The sequence below is a fragment of the Trichosurus vulpecula genome, chromosome 6 (assembly GCF_011100635.1).
Source record: "Trichosurus vulpecula isolate mTriVul1 chromosome 6, mTriVul1.pri, whole genome shotgun sequence".
NCBI lineage: Eukaryota > Metazoa > Chordata > Mammalia > Diprotodontia > Phalangeridae > Trichosurus > Trichosurus vulpecula.
Window position 1 is genome coordinate 159,128,828 of NC_050578.1, and position 21,674 is coordinate 159,150,501.

A 21,674-nucleotide genomic window follows, 5' to 3' on the forward strand; every position below is an offset into this window, starting at 1 on the left:
CTGATTTCACCTTTCTTTGAAATCCTATGGATCTTAGAGTTTGAATTAATAAGTTTAAATATTTTATTATATACTATCTCGTTTTCTCCTAGGATTGTTTGTATATTATCTTCCCAACAAGATTTAAACTCTTCCTGATAGTAACCACTTCTTATATTTCTGCTGTATGTTTCAACTCGCACAGTACAGTACCCAATTGGCAATAATAAAACACTGGTAATATATTTGGTTATAGGATACTTTTAGTAAAATAAATTTGAAATTGATTTCAATTAAAATAAATATGGTCAGATAGTGGTGACATGGGCCCAGAAAAAGAGTAAAAGGATAGGTAGAGGTCTGTGCCTGAGGTGCTAATTGTAGTTCTTAGGGATGAGAGAAGTAGGAATTAGAGGGATAAATTTGAGAGACACATTAGGAACCCAAGAACTAATCAGCTGGATAGTGTAGTTCCAGTTAGGAAATTGGTGTGTGTCACAGTGAATGTTTACGTAAGTTTGGTGTTGGTCGATTGCTGGCCCCAGTCAGTGATACTTGCAGTATGGATTGTTTTTTTTTTTTTTTTATAAAGCATTTTGATTAACTTGTTAATGTTTCTGTTTACAGCCAAGATGAGGAAGAGCAGGATGGCTTTCCAGAAATCCAGACGTCCCCGCCTCCATCACCATTTCTTTCTGCCATAATAGCAGCTTTTCAGCCAGTAGCATATGATGATGAAGAAGAAGCCTGGCGTTGTCATGTCAACCAAATGCTTTCTGACACAGATGGATCCTGTGCTGTCTTCACTTTCCATGTGTTCTCCAGGCTGTTTCAGGTCAGTGAGTTTGGGGTTTCCAAAGTTCTCCCTTACTGTTCTGCTTTTTGTTATTTAGTTCTTCTCCTGAAATAAGGTTCTCTCGATTAATGATACTGATTTTCTGGAAACTTCTTCTACCCTTTCATAATCTTCCAACCACAGGAGCTGGTTAATGCCTCTGAGCACTAGCAGCACTCCCACATCTATGTGATTCCAGCCTTACTATTACACTCTAGCCAAGCCCATCCCCAAACTCAGCATCCCATGTATTCATTCAAGCAGTTCTCCAAGCCCAAGATGCACAGCCTCCTCATCTCCATCTAGGAATCTTAGCAGAGCTCTGCCCACATGCCCCTGTCTTTTCTTTCTGGGAGCCCTCTGGACTGTTCTCTCTGCCTCCTCATAAGCTGGGTTTATTTGCATACAGACTGTATCTGTCTCTTATTGGGAGGGCAGTTCTATGAAGATGAGGAATGGTGTGTGGCCTTGCACACAATAGGCACTTGATAAATGTCTGTTGTATTAAATTGGAAGCATTCATTAAAATTAAAATCCCCCTAAGGCATAGATTCATAATGATTCAGGGCTATTTCTTCTTTGATCCTAAGGTCATCAAAGTGAAATTATATTACTTACTGCCTTAGGATAAATCTGGTTACCTGTTGAATCCTCTTGACTGTGCTAAGTAAGCACGGTACTAGTGATGTCAGAGATGGAAGATCTGCTGGGTCAGTTCATCGGTGCTCAGCCTCGTAGTTGCTGTGGGACCTAGGTTGTCTGACTCACCCTTGGGAAGCTTAGTAATGATACTACTTAGCTTTGAGGGTGAAAAGCACCTTGTAAACTTTAAGTTGTTCAGTCATGTCTGACTCTTTGTCCATGGGGTTTTCTTGGCAAAGATATATCTTGCCAAAGAATGGTTTGTCATTTCCTTCTCCAGTGGATTAATGCAAACAGAGGTTAACTGACTTGCCCAGGGTCACACAGCTAGCAGGGTCTTCCTGACTCCAGACTTAGCACTGTATCCTCTGAATCACCTGCCTGATATTACTGTTATAAGACTCATAATTATGATTGAATTGGGGAGATAAGATGAATTCATATGAAAATATCAGCATATAAATAAATCCATAATTGTGTAGTACAGATATCTTTGCCTTTGTTTATCCAGTGCCCCACCCCCAATGCCCTTTCCACTTTTACCTGTCAACCCAACTTAACCAACCTCTAACCTGTGGATGAACAGAGCAGCCTAGAGACAGGAGAGTCAGGAATCAAACAGAAGTTTAATTTCCAAGCAAAGGAAACAGCTTGCCAGTGAAGACCTCTTTCCTAAGTGGCAGAGCTCATAGGCTATGGCAGGGGTAGGGTTTTTAAGCATGAAAACCGCAAACAGTTGGATCACAAACACAGGTATTCTTGTGTCTTGAATAAACAGTTTTCTAAGTGATTAGGGTCATTGAGCCTTGTGGTTGCTCAGTGGGGTGGATAACCAGGGTTAGTGTAGCTGGGACCTTTTGCTCTTGAGCAGCTGTGGGGCACCTGATTCAGTTCACTTGGTAGTTACAAGCAGAGGGATTGTTGTTATGCCAAGTTCAAGGCACAGCTTGCTTGCTGGGCCTTAGCTCTGGAAAACAGGGTGTCTCTTTTGTTTCTTTTTTTTTTCTGGAGGGAGGGAAGGCAGGGCAATTGGGGTTAAGTGACTTGCCCAAGGTCACACAGCAAGTAATTGTATCAAATGTCTGAGGCTGGATTTGAACTCAGGTCCTCCTGATTCCAGGGCTGATGCTCTATTCACTGTGCCACCTAGCTGCCCTCCACAGGGTATCTCCTAATAGTATCCTGACATGTCTAAATCCTGTCCAGTATTCAAGGCCCACCAAAATTCCTGTTACTAGTTTCTTCATTTGGCCTTTGTCAGTCACTTGAGCCCATTCCCTTCTTTGAACTCTTACAGTATATATTATTTATACTACTTGTTTGTCCTTTCTCTACATTGCTTTGTATTGTTTAGCTCTCTGCACTCTCTCTAGTTAAATTATAATGTCCCTGATGGCATGAACTGTCACATATACCCAGCTTTCACTGTAACAGGACACTTACTTTACAGATTTTTGCCTTAGGGCACCACAGTAAAATTTAAACCTATTTTCACTACATACTGAATACTTTTTACCATTTTAAACTAATTCCTATACAGAAGAGGCATGAGACACAGTCATACATGGAGGAACAGAGTGTGCATCAGAAGTAGAAGAGAAACTTCTGGTATGCACCAGAAATGGCCTGAGCGATAAGAAGTCTTCACTGAGACTTACTGTTTGTTCATTTTTTACTTTCTGTTTTTGTATAGTCTCAAGACGCAACATGTCATAATGAAGGGTTCACCACCCTCTGCATTACTAGTATTTCCAGTGTTTAGCAGAAGATTGACTCTGTTTCCATCTTCTTTCCATCTCTTTATGCATACGTCACTTTTTTTCTCCTTTCATTAAGCATTATGAATTAAACAAGCATTTGTGTATTTATTTGAGTGAAAAAGAGTGACTGGCCATCAGTTGGGGAATGGCTGAACAAGTTGGGGGCTTAGTTTTAGAGAAAGAGTTCTAGCCAGTAAACCCAGGGTTAAGGAGGAAGCTTTCAGCCATCGAAATGTACCTTCCTTCGGGCAGAGGAGGGAGAGGGAGAGGCTACTCACAGGTTGTGTTTGTCCTTCGTTCTCGAAGAGGACCATGACATCAGGGATGACATGACTTGCAGTTGACTTGGATTTGAGTGAGGGAGGGCTGTGCAAGGTCAGCAACCTCACTTTCTCCTCCAGAGCCATCTGGGTCCAGGGACCAGATATTCACCAGGATGACTGGAGATGGCCCAGGATGCATATGAATGTAATGTTGTGCTAAAAGAATTGGTGAGCAGGCAGATTTCAGAAAAACTTGGAGAGACTTACATGAACTGATGCTAAGTGAAGTGAGCAGAATCAGAACATGGTACACTCAGCAACACTGTACAGTGATCAGCTATGGTAGACTTAGCTCTTCTCAGCAATACAGTGATCCAAGACAATTCCAAAAGACTCATGATGGAAAATACTATCCACATCCAGAGAAAGAACTATGGAGTCTGAATGCATACTGTTTTCACTTTTTTGTTGTTTTTTCTTTCTTGTGGTTATTCCCTTTTGTTCTGATTCTTTCACAACATAACTAATGTAGAAATATATTTAATATATTGTACATAGATAATTTATATCAGATTGCTTACTGTCTTGGGGAGGGAGGGGAGGAGAAAAATTTGGACATCAAAATCTTATAAAGGTGAATGTTGAAAACTATCTTTACACGTAATTTAAAAAAATAAAATACTATTGGGGGGTGGGGTGGAGAAAAAGTAACTGGGAGAGAGGAGAGTTGGGATCCAGGAATACACCACAATTTCTCCCATTGAAATGAACTGAAATACAGTTTTCATTATGCGTATTTTTGGTTTATAAACAATTCTCATGAGGCAGAATGGATGTGTTTATTTTATAATCCACTAGAGCATCTAACAGTACAATGTCTGCTAGGCAGTGGTTGCAACAAAAAGAAAAATGAAGCATTCACCACCTTCAAGGAGACTACAATCCACTGGGAAAATAAAACATACACATGAATAAAACAACAGTGATTTCAGAGAGGTCACTAAAGATTTGGGGATTCAGGAAAGGTTTCGTTTAAGAAATAGTAGCTAAGCTGTGCTTTGAAAGCACTTGAGACAGAGGGGAAGAAGGGAGGTACTCCAGACACCTGTTTAAAAAGTCAGAAAGTTTATCCGAGTCACTGGAGACTTCCTGGTAGTGCCACTTTCTTTTTTTTTTCCTTTCCTTTTTTTTTTAAATTTATTTATTTAACATATTTAGTATTCAGCATTGATTTTCACAAGAGTTTGAATTACAAATTTTCTCCCCATTTCTACCCTCCCTCCCACTCCAAGATGACATATATTCTGGTTGCCCTGTTCCCCAGTCAGCCCTCCCTTCTGTCACCCCACTCCCCTCCCATCCCGTTTTCCCTTACTTTCTTGTAGGGCAAGATAAATTTCTATGCCCCATTGCCTGTGTATCTTATTTTCTAGTTGCATGCAAAAACTTTTTTTTTTTGTTTTTGAACATCTGTTTTTAAAACTTTGAGTTCCAAATTCTCTCCCTTCTTCCCTTCCCACCTACCTTCCCTAAGAAGTCAAGCAATTCAACATAGGCCACATGTGTATCATTATGTATAACCCTTCCACAATACTCATGTTGTAAAAGACTAACTATATTTTGCTCCTTCCCAACCCATCCCCCTTTATTGAATTTTCTCCCTTGACCCTGTCCCCTTTCAAAAGTGTTTGTTTTTGATTACCTCCACCCCCATCTGCCCTCCCCTCCATCATTCCCCCTTTTTTTTTTATCTTCTTCCCTCTTCTTTCCTGTGGGGTAACATACCCAGTTGAGTATGTATGGTATTCCCTCCTCAGGCCAAATTTGATGAGAGCAAGATTCACTCATTCCCCCCCTCACCTGCCCTCTCCCCTCCTCCCACAGAACTGCTTCCTCTTGCCACCTTTATGCGAGATAATCCACCCCATTCTATCTCTCCCTGCCTCCCTCTCTCAATATATTCCTCTTTCATCCCTTTGATTTTGTTTCTTTTAGATATATTCCCTTCATCTTCAACTCACCCTGTGTCCGCTCTCGCGCTCTCTCTCTCTCTCTCTCTCTCTACATATATATATATATATATGTACACACATATATATACACACATATATACATACATACACATTTACTTATATATATATATATATATACATAAACATATATATATATGTGCATATTCCCTTCAGCTACCCTAATACTGAGGTCTCATGAATCATACACTTCATCTTCCCATGTAGGAATGTAAACAAAACAGTTCAACTTTGGTAAGTCCCTTGCAGTTTCTTTTGCTTGTTCTTTTTCTTGATTACCTTTTCATGCTTCTCTTGATTCTTGTGTTTGAAAGTCAGATTTTCTATTCAGCTCTGGTCTTTTCACTGAGAAAGCTTGAAAGTCCTCTATTTTACTGAAAATCCATATTTTGCCTTGGAGCATGATACTCAGTTTTGCCGGGTAGGTGATTCTTGGTTTTAATCCTAGCTCCATTGACCTCTGGAATATCGTATTCCAAGCCCTTCGCTCTCTTAATGTAGAAGCTGCCAGATCTTGGGTTATTCTGATTGTGTTTCCACAATACTCAAATTGTTTCTTTTTGGCTGCTTGCAGTATTTCCTCCTTGATCTGGGAGCTCTGGAATTTGGCAACAATATTCCTAGGAGATTTCTTTTTGGGATCTATTTGAGGAGGTGATCGATGGATTCTTTCAATTTCTATTTTGCCCTGTGGCTCTAGAATATCAGGGCAGTTCTCCTTGATAATTTCTCGAAAGATATGATATCTAGGCTCTTTTTTTAATCATGGCTTTCAGGTAGTCCAATAATTTTTAAATTATCTCTCCTGGATCTATTTTCCAGGTCAGTGGTTTTTCCAGTGAGATATTTCACATTGTCTTCCATTTTTTTCATTCCTTTGGTTCTGTTTTATAATATCCTGATTTCTCATAAAGTCACTAGATTCCACTTACTCCAATCTAAATTTTAAGGTAGTATTTTCTTCAGTGGTCTTTTGGACCTCCTTTTCCATTTGGCTAATTCTGCCTTTCAAGGCATTCTTCTCCTCATGGGCTTTTTGGAGCTCTTTTGCCATTTGAGTTAGTGTATTTTTTAAGGTGTTGTTCTCTTCAGTGTATTTTTCAGTATTTTTTTGGTTCTCCTTTAGCAAGTCATTGACTTGTTTTTCATGGTTTTCTCGCATCCTTCTCATTTCTCTTCCCAATTTTTCCTCTACTTCTCTAACTTGCTTTTCCAGATCCTTTTTGAGCTCTTCCATGGCCTGGGACCAGTTTATGTTTTTCTTGGAGGCTTTTGGTGTAGGCTCTTGCACTTTATTGACTTCTTCTGGCTGTATGTTTTGGTCTTCTTTGTCACCAAAGAAAGAATCCAAAGTCTGAGACTGAATCTGGGTGTGCTTTCGCTGCCTGGCCATATTCCCAACCAACTAACTTGACCCTTGAGTTTTTCAGCGGGGTATGACTGCTTGTAGACTAAAGAGTTCTATGTTCCACGTTTGGGGGGGATGCGCCAGCTCTGCCACACTAGCACTCCTCTTTCCCCTGGACTGGACTTAGATCTTCAGCAGGCTCAGCACTCCTGTTCTGATTCGCCACTTAATTCCTCCCACCAGGTGGGCCTGGGGCCGGAAGCAACTGCAGCTGTAGCTGCCCCACCTCCGCTGCCCCAGGGTGGCCGAACCGCGAACTCCTTCCACTCCCACAGCTTTTCCCACTAACCTTCTCTGTTGTCTTTGGTGTTTGTGGGTTGAGAAGTCTGGTAACTGCCGCAGCTCACTGATTCAGGGCGCTAGGGCCCACTCCGCCCGGCTCCTGGACTCGTTGGTCCACACCGCTCACACTGGGCTCTCCTCCGCTCCACTCCCAGCTCCATGTGGGATAGACCTCACCCAGAGACCATCCAGGCTGTCCTGGGCTAGAGCCCTGCTTCCCTCTGCTGTTTTGTGGGTTCTGCAGTTGTAGAGTTGGTTCAGAGCCATTTTTTATAGGTTTTTGGAGGGACTCCGCAGGGAGCTCACGCTAGTCCCTGCTTTCCAGCTGCCATCTTGGCTCCGCCTCCCATCAAGTGTAGTTCCACTTTCTAAAGTGTGATACTGTCATACTCTCCCTGAGTGGCCTTCTTCAATTTTAGAAAGTTTCATTTCTTTTAATGTATATTTGTGAATAGCAGTATAAGCCTGCCTAACTCACACACTCCTTTGATGCATATTTATTAGGCCACAACTTGACACATTTCCTCTTTATCTCTTTACTGTCTCATTATGACAACTCATTTTCCCTTATCTACTTTGTCACCTTTCAGTCTCTGATTGTCCATCATTTTTGTATTGCCATAGCATACATGTATACACACTTTTTATCTAGCTTAGGGGCTCTTATTATTTTATGTTGACTCTTTTGGCATTCAGTCTGGTGAAATCTATGAACCCCTTTTCAGAATAATGTTTTAAATGAAGAATTAAATTAAAAAAACCTCTTGATGAGGGTGAAAGAGGAGAGTGTAAAAGCTGGCTTGAAGCTTAACAAACCAAAAAGTAAGATCTTGACAACTGTTCCCATCACTTCCTCGCAAATAGAGGGAGTAAAAATGGAAGCAGTGTCAGATTTTATATTCGTGGCTTCAAAGATCACTGCAGACAGCAGCTGCAGCCATGAAATTAAAAGATGCTTGTTCCTTGGAAGGAAAGCTATGGCAAGTCTACGTGGCATACTAAAAAGCTGAGAAATCACCTTGCCAACAAGGGTCCATATAGTGAAAGCTATGGTTTTTCCTGTAGCAGTGCATGGCTGTGAGAGTTGAAATTATAAGGAAAGCTGAGAGCTACAGAATCAATGCTTTCAAATTGTGGTGCTGGAGAAGACTTTTGAGAGAACATTGGACAGCAAGGAGATCAAATAAGTCAATACTTAAAGAAATGAATTCAGGCCATTCACTGGAAGGTCAAATACTGAAGCTGAAGCTTAAACATTAACTTTGGCCACAGAAGGAGAAGACCAAGACTCACTGGAAAAGACCCTAGTGTTGGGAAAAATTGAAGGCAAAAGGAGAAGGGAAAGGCAGAGGATGAGATGGATGGATAATGTGATGGGAGTAACAAACATGAACTTGGTCAGACTTCAGGAGAATAATGGAGGATAGAAGGGCCATGGACATTACCGCATGATTGCACAACAACAAAATATATGGGATTTCAAAGGAAACCAAAGAGTAGTGAAAAGAAAATTTAATTTTTTTTTCCCTAGCTAAGGTCATGGACCCCATAAAATGGGGACTTCAGTTAAAGATCCTATCATTTTATTATTGTTTGTCTTTACATATTCTTACGTATCTCTGTATTTTTCATTTTTTATGGGATATTACATTGATGGCCCCCAATTTGTTAGCCATTCTTCAACTAATGGGCCTTTAGGTTGTTTCTAATTTTTTCACTCTACAAATAAAGCAGCTCATGCATATTTTTGTGCAGATAGACTTTTTTTTTTCCTTTTAGTTAAATCCTTAAGATACACTCCTAGTTTGTACCCCACTTGGTCGAAGTGTATTTTCTGTCATATGATTTATTGTGGATTATCTTACTGCTCTTCAAAATTGTTGCACCAATTTATAATTCCAGTAGCAGTATATATGTTTCCTTGCAGCCCTGCCAACATTAAACTGTCACTTTTGACCAGTTTTTCTCAAGTGATGGGTGAAATTGCAAAGAAGCTTTGGTTTTAATTTCTTTGATTATTAGAGTTGAACAATTTTTCAGGTGATTCACCATTTGTTTCTTTTGTAAATTATCTATTCCTAATAATTACCCCAAATCTGCCATTTCCTTAGACAAGTCACTTAAGCTTTTTGAGACTATTTCCTCATCTGTAAAATGACTTCCTAAAGTTCCTTGTAGCACTAAATCTAGGATCCTATATTCTTATAACTTAAAAAAAAAGATAGTATACTTAATTTTTCTTTATTTAGAAACAATATGTGTAGCAAAGAAACTTTTCCTTTGAAGGCTTAGAAAAATCATTTGTGAATTCTTCTGGTCCTGCCTGATTTCTTCTTGGTCAATTTAAGTTATATTTTGCCTGTCACCCTTCCCCCACCCCCAATTTGGTATTCTAGAGATAATCATCCATTTCTTTTAAATTCTCAAATTTATTACTATTTAGCTAAACACAATCCTTATAATTTTTTTGCTTTCTCCTGTAGCTTTATTACATTGGCTACTGGTTTATAAATTTTGTCATCTAAAAAAAAATAGCCAGTATCCAAAGCCTAGGTTTTTTTGGTTTTATTTATCATTTCAATTGCTCTTTCATGTTCTGTTTTGATCATTTTTGTCCTAATCATAATTATTTTCCATTTTTCTACTTTCTTTTAGATTACATTTTCTTTCCCAATTTCTTTAAATGCTGGCTCAATTTATTTAGGTTTTTTTTCCCCTCTAATAAAGTTATTCTGCACTATAAATTTCCATCTTAACTCGAGTTAAAACAGGAGTTTTACATCTGGATTTTAAGAAAACCACTTCTCCTTTTTATTTAGTTCCCCTCTCACCTCCTCCCCCCTCCCCCACAGCCCCATGCTCTTTTGATTGTTTTCCCTTCTCTAGATGCCCCAACTCTCTCTGCTTTTTCATTCATGTTTTTTTTTCTTTTTTAAGCTTAATAGCAGCATTATACATTTTAATCAGTATGATACAGTATTTTTTTTCCTACCTTTAGAAGATTATGCTTCTAATTCTTGGATTTCAGCAGTGACTAGTAACACAAGATTGGTTCTTATCAGTAATTTTTTTTGAAAGTTAATTTATATATGCCTTCTTATTTTTAATCATTAAAGATTTATTACAATGTTAAAAGGATTACATTTGCAACTTTTTTACTTTTAGATAAATGAATTTTATACAACTAACTTCAGTTAATCCCTCTGTCTCCTACAATATAGTCATCATTAGAATATATTCTCTTACATTTGTATTTGCTTTTATCTGCTGTCCACCCCTTAGTCCTGATTCTGCCCTCTGGAGCCAAACAGAAGTCTAATCCCTACTCCATACAATATTTAAAGGGAGCAGTCATGTCCACCCATACTTACCTCCTTCAGTCAGTCCTTAGATGCCATGAATTCAGTGCCATTATCCATCCTGATTTGCCTGCCTCCATACGTGTGTCTACATTGTCAATGTGCTTCTTTGAATCATGGTACTCAGAAATGGATTTTAATGTTCTTAAAGGCTGTCATGTGGCAGTTATTGTGACTTCCTTTGTTTCACCCTCGAGAGCAGAAATAAGACTCATGGTTGGAAATTGCAAAAAATAATTTAGGTTTGATTTAACAGTTTATAGATATCCAAAAGTGAAATAGGCTGCTTCGGGGGTAATGGGTTCTTCCTCTCTAGACTCCTTTAAGCAAAGCCTGGGTAATCCTTTGTCATATGTTTTTCTTGATTCTTGATTCTTCTGGACTAAACCCAGGGATGGCCAGATAGACAAGCATGTATGCTTAGTTTACTTCTTTGGTGTTATTGCTTTAAAAGATGGCGTTTTGAAAGCTTTAAAGTTTAATTTTTAGAACTATAAAGTTTTTTAGTAAAATTAAAGATATAGATTGAAGGATGCTTGCAAGTGTATGTGTACCATGTTTCTAATTCATTTTCTCTGTGTATTTTATTCTAGAGCATTCAAAGAAAATTTGGGACTATAACAAATGATTCAGTCAGTTTTCTTGGTGAGAGTCTCCAACGAATTGGAACAAAGTTTAAAAGTTCATTGGAAGTAATGATGATGTGTTCAGAATGCCCAACAGTCTTTGTGGATGCTGAAACGGTAAATAGTCACAGGCCAAAATGAGGGGGTTAAAAGTGTTCATGTAATGAAAAATCTTAGAAAGCTAAAAGTGCTTTATAATGGGAAAAAAATGTCTATGTGTGTGTGTATGTATATGTATGCACACACACATACATACATACATATACATATCTTGTCTTGCCATTTGTAAATTAGTTTGGTTTAGCTCATCTTCCATCGCTTCCATGAGACCATTCCAGACTACCTCAGCTGCTAATGCGTGCTTCCTCAAATTACCTTGTATTTACTGCATAAATATTTTGTATATATGTTGTGTATATATTGTTTCCCAGGAGAGAATATAAGCTCCCTGAAGACAGGGAATCACATTATTTTTTGGTTTTGTAGTATTAGAATGTAAGCAGCTAGTATTACAAGTCTGGAGTCACACAGCTAGTTAGCAGCAAAGTTAAATATACTACCCATGTTTTTTTACTCCCAGACCAATGTTCATTCTGCTACAACACAGTGTATAATCTAATTGGTCCTCCATAGACCTTTCTCTCAGTATTTTGGAAAAATAAGTGGATAATCTAGGGCAAGCCCTAGGCAAAATTTTTCTTTGCTATACTGCATTCCCCTTTTTATATTATTCTCTGTCCCCACCCCCATTTAGGTAACCAGCATTCTCATCCTGTGTTCCCATCCCCTGTATCTAAACTCTATTCAGGTCATTCACAATAAAAATAAATGTCTCCCTTCAGGGCACCTATTTTGTTGATCTCACTTTCACATGTTATAACAATGCATCAAAAACTCAGTTCTCCAGTACCTGTCTTTCCACTCCAGATTTTCTACCCCTCAGTTTGGTTGACAGTTCTTTGTCTTGATGACCATACCTTCACTTCCCTTCCCCAAGCATGGGTTTGACTCCTGTGGCATTGAATATCTGATGCCCCCAGTTCCATTTTTAACCATAAATTGGGGACACTGGGCCTCATTTCCATGTATACATTAGGCAGTTGTTGGCACCACCAGAAATAACTCCAAAAACCTGTGCTTGAACATGGAGATGAGATTAAATTCTTGTGAGCTGTTCTTCCATTCACAGACATTCATGCCAAGGAACAGGCTATCTGAAACCTGTCCATGGAAATCTAGAAGCCAGCAACCACCACTGGCTCAAGCCCTTTCTAATCTCCAGATCAAGGTTGATTCCCTTACCCAGATCATCCTGCAGAACCATATGCTACTCAACTTCATTACCACCTCTGAGGGGATCACCTGTACAATGATTAACCAGTCTTGTTGCTCATATATCAAGAGATCTGGGGATATCCAAATCTCCCTACACACACTTCAGTAGGTTATTGAGGTGTCCCATGTCAGTACTCAGTCCTTCTCCTCATGGGACCTGACCATGTGGCTCACCTGGTTGAGGGGTTATGGGTTTGGTGGCACTATTCTCTGCCTCCTGCTTTGTGTCCTGGGATTCATATTTTTGTTCAGGTTCTTACTTGGTGCTCCCTCCTTTCCTTTAGAGTGGCTAACTACATCCCTCTAATTGTCTGTGTGAGTAGATTACTCCTACCTTCAGTGTCACAGCCTAGATCACATTTTCTCTAGGTAACTGGCAGGATCAGCAGGTTCTTTGAGCCCTAGGTCCAAATGGGGGGAATGTTAGACCAAAGTGACTCCATTTCTGTGACTCTCAACACTGATGTTTTTGAGTTAAATTTCCTTCAAATGTTTTCTATGAAATCTCCCCCTCAAGAGAAATCAGCTCATACCCTGACCCAGTTGCAGCTCAGCTAATGCAGTCTTCTTCCCCTCCTGCACTATGTAAAAATCATATAAAAGCTCAAAGAGCCGTGAGCCACTGGGTCCTTGCACTGATGGAGAGTCTTGGACCTGATCTGTTTCTGCAGCCATATGCCCTGCTAAATAAACTGTTGTCTAGATGTAAAAATAATGAATGGATGAATGAAGGAATGAAGAATGCCTCATGACATCTGAGTGTCAGCCCTTTTGTGACATCAGCATATTTTTGGATTCAGTTAGTGGGTGTTAGGTATCTTGGGAGAGTATTTTGGCTTTATTAGCCTTCCTAAAGAAACTTAAATAGACCTTTTGCTTCTCCATTTAAATGTAAGACCATTCCTACATGTAAGAGAGAAATGGGCTCTAGTACTGGAGCCTTTGGGTAAGCTCAGGTAATCCTGATACACCTTCAGCTATAAATTTTTAATTTTGTGATCATTACCAAATTGGCAAACCATGTAAAAATATTTTTTTGTTTTTACAGTTGATGTCATGTGGTTTGCTAGAAACACTAAAGTTCAGTGTGTTGGAATTGCAAGAACATCTGGATACATACAATGCCAAAAGAGAAGCAGCCGAACAGGTGAGTCATTTCAACAAGCATATTTTACTTTATTAGAAAGGATAGTTGCTTGTTTGCCCTTAGCCATAAATTTTAAGGGACAGTAAGATAGCTCAGATGTTAGATTTAGAATCTAATCTCTTAGGTCTTTCCTCTTTTTCAAACACAACTCCCTCTGCCTATCTAGTTGGGTACATGGGGGGTGCGGTAGGGGGGCACCTAAGATTTTGTGACTGAGCAGCCTCCAGGCAAGGCCTTCATAGTAATTGAGTACTACTGGAGCACACTTCTTAAAGCTATAGATACGACAATAACTTCTGCAGAATAGGCCAAGTATTTAGTGATGCAACTGAGATTGAGAAAGTTAACTCCTTAAAAGAGAAGGGAATAAGAATTTATATAGTGCCTACACACCAAGCTTTGTGCTAAATGTGTTACAAATACCTCCTTTGATTAAAGGAGGGAATGTGCATTATAGAATTTTTAAGAAAATGACATTCTCGATACGAGTGGTACTCCTAGACTGTGAGTTCTTCCCTCTGGGCTGTACGTGTAGCTAATATAAAGATTGATATCATAGATTACTGACTCCTACCTTCTTCAGTACTTCAGTGACTCCTATGATCTCAGCAACATGGGTAATCTCTCCATCAATGCAGATCACAATCCACATGCTTCCAATCTCAGTGTTAATTTTTGTTCATGTTCTTCTCATAGATGATTCACTTCATGTGCCAGAGACTTTCCTCTAGGTCTTATTAACATCACAAGGTGTTAATGAGGCATCAGACTAGCTGTTACCCTTTTCTTGAAACACATGACTAACTTCCATCCTTTCCTAACCATATCCTTCCTCAGTGAGGTTTAGTCCTTTATCCCATTTCTTGAACACCAGTCAATACTGAAAACATGCTTGCTTGTACCCACCATGAATGAATGGAAAAGTATAACACTATACCATGCACTGGTGGTACAAACAGAAAAGGGAAATCATGCCAGTGTTCACAGACCTCACATTCTAAGAGAGGGAGAGAGCATATAGGAGAGGTCTTAGCTACAAGTTGACAACAACAACAGGCATTTATTAAGCAACTATTCTGTACCAGGCAGTTTTAAGCAGTGGGGATAGAAAGAAAGTCAAAACCAGACCTTCTCTCAAGGAGCTTACAATATAACAGGGGTGGCAATGTGCAAACAACTACACATAAACAACAGAGGATAAAATGAAGATAATCTCAGAAGGAAAGCACTTAGTGGCACTAGGTGGGATCAGGAAAGTTGTCTTATAGAAGGTGAGATTTTAGCTGGAACTTGAAGGAAGCTTGAGGAGAAGAGTGCCAGGCATAAGAAAAGCCAGTAAAAATGCACTGAATCAGGAGATGTAATGTCTTGTGTCAAGAGGAGCCATAAGGCTGGATTGTAGAGATTGTGGAAGGAAGGAAGGTAGGCATATGAAGACTGGAAAGTGAAGGAGGAGGGATCAGGTATGAAGGGTTTAAATGCCAAACAGAGGATTTTATATCTGATGCTCTAGGTTCTAGGAGTCACTAGAGTTTATTGAAAAGGTAGGTTCCTGGAGGGCTAATATATGAATCCTCAAGACTTAGACTTACTGTGGAATATTCCTGCAAGAGTTGTAATGAACATGGTATTTGTGCAAGATACTTTGTTAGCTATCTGCAGAATCAAATGAAAAGTCAGGAAGATCTTTGCAATGACCTCTGTCAGGGGTGGAGAACCTGTGGCCTCAGAGGCCACTTCACAGAACAAATCCCCTTAATAAAAGGATTTGTTCCGTAAAACTTGGACTCAGTCAAAGGGCTGCACTTGAGGACCCAGAGGGCCACATGTGGCTTCAAGGCTGCAGGTTTCCCACCCTGACCTAGGTGATTGGAGCTCTCTAGAACTGTGGGTTGGGAGTAGAAAAAAGTCTAAGAAGCCCTGCTCTAAACTAGTAAGTCAAATATGAAAATACAGGAAAGAGATAGGATGTTAATTTTAGAGATACTTGTTCAGGGATAGGGTGTACTAGATGGACTCTGAGGTCCCTTCCAACTCAGATTCTGTAAGTTGGCAGCATATCTTTCATTTTATTTGAGGACATAAAATTAGTTTAGGAGCATTGGTAATATACAGCAACTTCAGTGTTGCAGTTGTGCCTAGAATCTAGGGCCCAATTTGAGGTTTCCTTTGGGATATGTTCCTTTTCTTTTTGACTTGAGGGTTTTTTAAAATAGTTTTGTACCATTCTAACTTATAGAAGGAAAGTAGAAGTTATATTATGCTATATTATGGTATAATGTTGCTCAGTTTCTGCACACTTGTATCTCTGGGATACTTCACCTATTGAAAACTGTAAATGTGGGTACTTTTTTTTTTAGCAGACATCAACATAATTATGGAATGTGTTGAAATCTTAAGTATTAGAGTACTCCCTGTCATCCTGGCATATAATATAGCTAGAATTTTAGTGAATTGACTTTGCAAGCCAACACTCAGCTGTTTGTTTTACACATTCCCCTCAAGCTTTTCTTATACTGGCTCATACATTTAGAGCTGGGAGGGGAACTTTGAGTTCATCTAGTTCAACCCCTTCCTTTAACAGATAAGGAAATAAACCCCCAGAGAGCTTAAGTGACCTGCCTGTGGTCACGAAGCCAGTTTCACCAGGGCTTAGCTGAATCCCTCACTGGCATCTGCCAGAATAAAATCATCTCCTGCTTTGTGAGGGTGATATGGCAGGGCCTGGGGCCAGTGCGGGGGGGGGGGGTGGGGGGGAATGCCACCCCCCCACCCCTGGGAGGAATGGAAAAAACAATATCAGGTGTAATGAGAATGTAATATACAGTGCATGTTATTTTGCAAACAAAGGATTGATATTATCTTGGGGTGTGGGAAAGATGTTTTTTTTTTAATTTAAAATTATTACTATTAATATATTTGCTAATAGTGATAGCTTTAAAAAACAAACCTACCCCTAGCGTCTTGGTTCCATTAGAGAGCAGTCTATGAACAAAGATAATGCATAGTCTTGTGATGGATGTCTACTGGGTAGGCTAACATTAAGAAATCTGCTGGATGGCATTTGACAGCAATCTCAGTCAGCCTTTTCTCACTAGGAGTACACTACATGTTTTTCTTCAGTGATGCTGTCATTAAAGAGCCGCATTTTGAATGTTCAGGGTAGAGGTCCAGTCTGGTCAAAAGTGCTGTTCTGAAATAACTGAGATCAAGCCTCATTTTCTATTCTTTACATGTGGAAAGCTAAGATGGAGGTGAAAATGTTACTTTTATTGATCATTAAAATATTTCAGCTAAATATTGTAAACAGGTTTTTTCCATGCCTTGGAATTTTGCTCTTTAATAGTTTCGCACATTCTAAATGTTTCACAGGACTGAACCAGACTACCCTGTGAAAACTGATGGCTAACATTTTTCCCTACTATCCCCATTTAATATATTTCCATCAAGCAATAATGTGTTAAATGAGTATGACTTTAGGAGCAGGGAAAAACGAAGTGCACTCACTGCATAGGAAAAACACGATCAGGTCTATATCTGATTTTTCAAGCTAAAATGCTTCTTGACACCCATGATTTTTTTTCTTTGTTACTAGATTTAAAATGGATCTTGGATTCTGTGTCACTAATTGAAACTGACACCAGTGTTTAGAGAATTCCACTTCTGATAAGCAAACAGACCTAGTAAATTCACTAAGTAGCCTTTATTAAATTGACCACATGAGAAATCACATTTTTCATTTCCCAGTCTTACATCTCATCTCACAAAGGTTAGATATAGGTCATGAAGATTTCCAGTGAAATCTACAGAAGTAAAGTGCTCTGTTTACTGATCTGTGTGTCTTGAGGTGTAGCCATAGTCAAAGCTGTTACTGAATAAAATTCTGCATTATTAAATAAAATTGTAGTCAGAGCTTCATTTTACTCATGTTAAACAACCTTTTAAATTCTAAAGATATAACGATATTTATTAATTCTAAATAAAATTAGGATATTCTGATGCTTGTTTTATCAGAAACAATATATATATATATATATATCTAGTATAGTATGACTGACTGACACACACACACACACACACGCACACATTTGGTTAAAATTTGAGGAAATACTTTTAACCAAATGTATGAGGTTATGTTTAAACTCTTTGAAATGTGATATTTAACTCTAAGACAATGGTATCCTTTAAGTCTAATGGACTTCTTAACTATATCCCCCATGTACTTGATTCTCTGAAGTTAGAATTTTTTTTTAAATCAGTGATCACAAAACATTTTTCTGAAGGTTGTGGAGGTTAATGATGTTTCAACAAGAGCTTTTCCTCTGGGGAGGTTGCCTGGCATAGCAGTCATCATTTGGTTTGGAATCAATCACAAGACTTGGCTTTGCAGCCCATTTTCACCATATCTATCCTACATGACCCCAGTTGGGCAAAGTCACAACCTCTCCTACCCTAGGCTTTATTATCCGCAAAATAGAAATAATAATAATAATATTAATATCTGTACTGTCAGTCTCATAAGGCTGTTATGAGAAGAGCACTTTATAAAGTGTTAGGTGATGTGTCTAAATCAGCTTTATTTCCTCTTTTTCAATTTTTAGAGAAATGGTTGCAATTAATTATCCTGCATATGGATGGACATTATTGCAATGTAGCAAGTAAAGAAAATACCAGTGTAGTTGTTGATGTTAAATTATTCAGCTAAAAAGTGAGAGGACTGCATTTAAAGAAAAAAAAATAATTATCAGTCCATCTCTAGAGCACAAAATATCTTCTCATATATATATATATATATACACCAAGTGCTATGAGAAAGTGAAAAGAGCACTCGATTTGAAGTCAGGGCCTCCAATCTTTCCAGCCGCTGAGCCGGTCACTTCTCTATTCTGAGTCAGTTTCCTCTTCAGTAAAGTCACGTTCCTTTAAGCTGTACAGTAACAGTTACTTGAGAGGCTTGTTGTGAGAAGGTATGGTAAGTGCCTGACAGTGATGATTGTTACGGTGATCCAGCCGGTATGGCATTGCATTAGAGAAGCTACTTTATTCATCATTACTTATCCTTTTTTTTTCTTGTAGTGGTTAGACAATTGCAAGAGGACATTTGGTGGTGGTGATAACATGTATAGAAATAACACAGATGCACAGGTAAGTCTCATTCTTGTTTTCTTGGTACATTTCTAAGGCAAGTAAAAATACTCTTATGTTCCAGTTCTTGTCTGATACTCTTAGAAATAATAAAGAATATTTGTAAAGCTTCCCATTTTAGTTATCAGAATCATCTTTGTGATGATTCCCAGGTTCCCATGAAATATTGGCTTGGTAATGAAAATTTCACTTTAATAAAAGTAAGCAACCAGTTTGTGATATGAGGTTTAATAATATTCAGTAGATAAGCTAGATAAAAATCTGTGTCAGTCCAGGTCTGCTATGAGTGCAGCTGCCTCTAAAAGAAAAGGAATTAGTATTCTGCATCAGTACGTTACAGATACATTGTCTAGTACAAAAACCAGACTGACATTGGCACCGTAGAACTATATTAGAGCCTTTCTGATGATGAAATTCTATTTGGACACTTTGCAATTTGCTCATATAAAAGTTCAGTGAAAAATAAAAATGGGCTGAATACATTACATTAAATGGACATTGTCTATATCCCTATTAATTGTTGCATGAGAGGAAATTCTATTTTGTTTTTAACAGTTAAAAGAAATTAAATAAAATTGTTAATGTAAAGTTTAATAACCTTCCTACTCCAAAGAACAATGTTGGAGTGTTTGGATCAGGCTGGGAAGGCATGTTTTTTTTCAACATCTTCAGTACTTTCCTGCTTATTTTGAAGGGAAAAATTAGCCTGAAGAATCCTTTTATATATATTTTTATATGTACATTTGTGTATTTTATACACATACACACACACACACACACACACACATATACACACATATATTGATCAGGGATGTTAAATGGGTGCATTGACTGTTGGCTTTCATATTAGAAAACATGAGTTAGAATGCAATGCTTTCACTTTCTTTGAAAAGCTATATGGAAAACAGTCATGCTACAAGGCTAAAGAGAGCAGTTCCAGGTGAGAGAAGGAAGCTGACAATAGCAAGAGGGGAGAGAAAACTGTTGGTAGAGAGCAGTTAGCAAAGGCAAAATTTGGGGGCCCATTCAATGGAAACCATCATGGTTGTGAGTAATTCATTGGACTTAGAGGAGTGTGGGATATTTGGAACTAATAGGTACTTATTTAAAGTAAGGGATGTGTTTTGTTCTCACACTTGATAAACCTTGTTAAAACTAAAACTTAAAAACAGGGATGATATAGATATGTGAGTTGCTATAGCCTCTTGGGCTTTTCTTAATTTGTACAATTCACTGACTATTTTTAGGAATGAGTGGGGAGGGGAAGTCATTCTCTGCATATAGTGGATTTTCAAATATTTACTTATTTGTGAAACTCATTTCATAACATTCTGCTTTGCCCTTTTAAAATTATACACCTGACTTTAAAAATCCTCTTAGGTTCTTCTCGTGTATTTCATGAAAGTCAGCTTATAACCTATAAATTAAAGTTATTGTTATTATTTTAGCTATATTTATAAGGCTGTCATTTTATATGCATACAGGTATTATACTCTTTTTTAAAAAACTTCTCTGCATATGCTTTCTGAAAAAAATCAGGAGTCTAAAAACCTGTAATTAAAAATTAAATGGAAAGCTAAAACATTAAAATTTGATTCACCTTTCAAAATTAACAGTAACATATCTCCTGTAATTTAATTCATTCAACAAACATTTCTTAAGTATTTATAAAACATCCTTACCCTCAAGAATTTCTTGTAGGAGTTAAGATGTGTATACACAGATAATTTATCCTTTTCTAATATACATTATGTTTGAAACACTTAAAGAGACATGAGAATTTCAAAATGACCATTGCCTATTATGCATTACTCTGTTGATGTTTTGTAAAGGATTGAAAATACAAATACTATGAAAATAAAAAATATGAAAATGTTAAGTCATTTCCTAAGCAGGTGTTGATAACCCCAGTACAGTAAATCATCTGTAAATGCCACATATGGTATATGCTCAGTGATTTAGACTGTACTGGTAATTCACTTAAATTCAGAAAGGCTTCTGTGTTGTGATGCTCTGTATTCATGATAAACTTAAAGTTTAGAAAATCCTCTCTTCACTTACAGTGTAAATAACTAACAAATGTGTAGGTGGAAACACTTAAACAATTTAAGAGACTATTCATTTTTATTATATTGGAGTACTTTTATAAGGTAAGTATCATTTACATAATAAAAATTTAGAATTTAATTTTAAAATTATTCTTTTCTGTAAATGAAGGCAAGTGACCTCATCTCATTTTAGTTTCTGATTTTTTTTAACACTTTCAAAAAGCTAGAAATAAGAACATATCTAACACAATTCATGATAAACAATTTATGAGTGATCTGACTCTTAAAATTTTATCTTACTTTTGTTGGCTTTGATATCTTATGTATTTAAATAATGCACCAGATTTTCATTGTAATTGTCAAATTGTATTATTTTGGCAAAGCAAAAAAAAAAAGGTTCATTTTAATTGCTTGATGATTTTCCTTTGGGGAATAAATATATTTCTTTCAGTTTGCCTGGGACATCTATGACCCTAGTTAAAATTATTTCCTACACTAATTCTTGGTCTCTTTCTTCCTTTGTATTTTTTGTGACCCGCTCACCTTCTTGCTTAGCAAATGGAAATTCTAGCAGTAAGTGAACTGTCTTGATTTATAGACTTACTTAACCATGTCAGAAAACAAACTGGTCTTCATCTGTCTCTTGTCCATTTGTGACATAGCAATGTTCTTGTCATAGACTACCTAAGAATAGTGTGTGCTTCAATTTTGCATAGTCCTAACCCATGAAATGTTGATCTTACATTGATTATGAAATTTCATAATTAAAGCTAACTAGCAATGGCTTTTCCTAAGAAATTTTTAATAATTATTAA

At 37.8% G+C, this 21,674-nt stretch overlaps 1 protein-coding gene across 1 annotated transcript in view; it reads left to right on the forward strand.

Annotated features, from left to right (window-relative positions):
- The window catches only part of FRYL (FRY like transcription coactivator), a 315,130-nt gene that overhangs the window by 288,403 nt on the left and 5,053 nt on the right, over window positions 1–21,674 (forward strand). Inside the window, exons 58-62 of the mRNA XM_036763836.1 lie at window positions 607–814; window positions 11,152–11,301; window positions 13,568–13,666; window positions 18,743–18,811; window positions 21,415–21,432. Coding sequence (XP_036619731.1) covers window positions 607–814; window positions 11,152–11,301; window positions 13,568–13,666; window positions 18,743–18,811; window positions 21,415–21,432 — 544 coding nt within the window. The remainder of the gene's footprint in view (window positions 1–606; window positions 815–11,151; window positions 11,302–13,567; window positions 13,667–18,742; window positions 18,812–21,414; window positions 21,433–21,674) is intronic.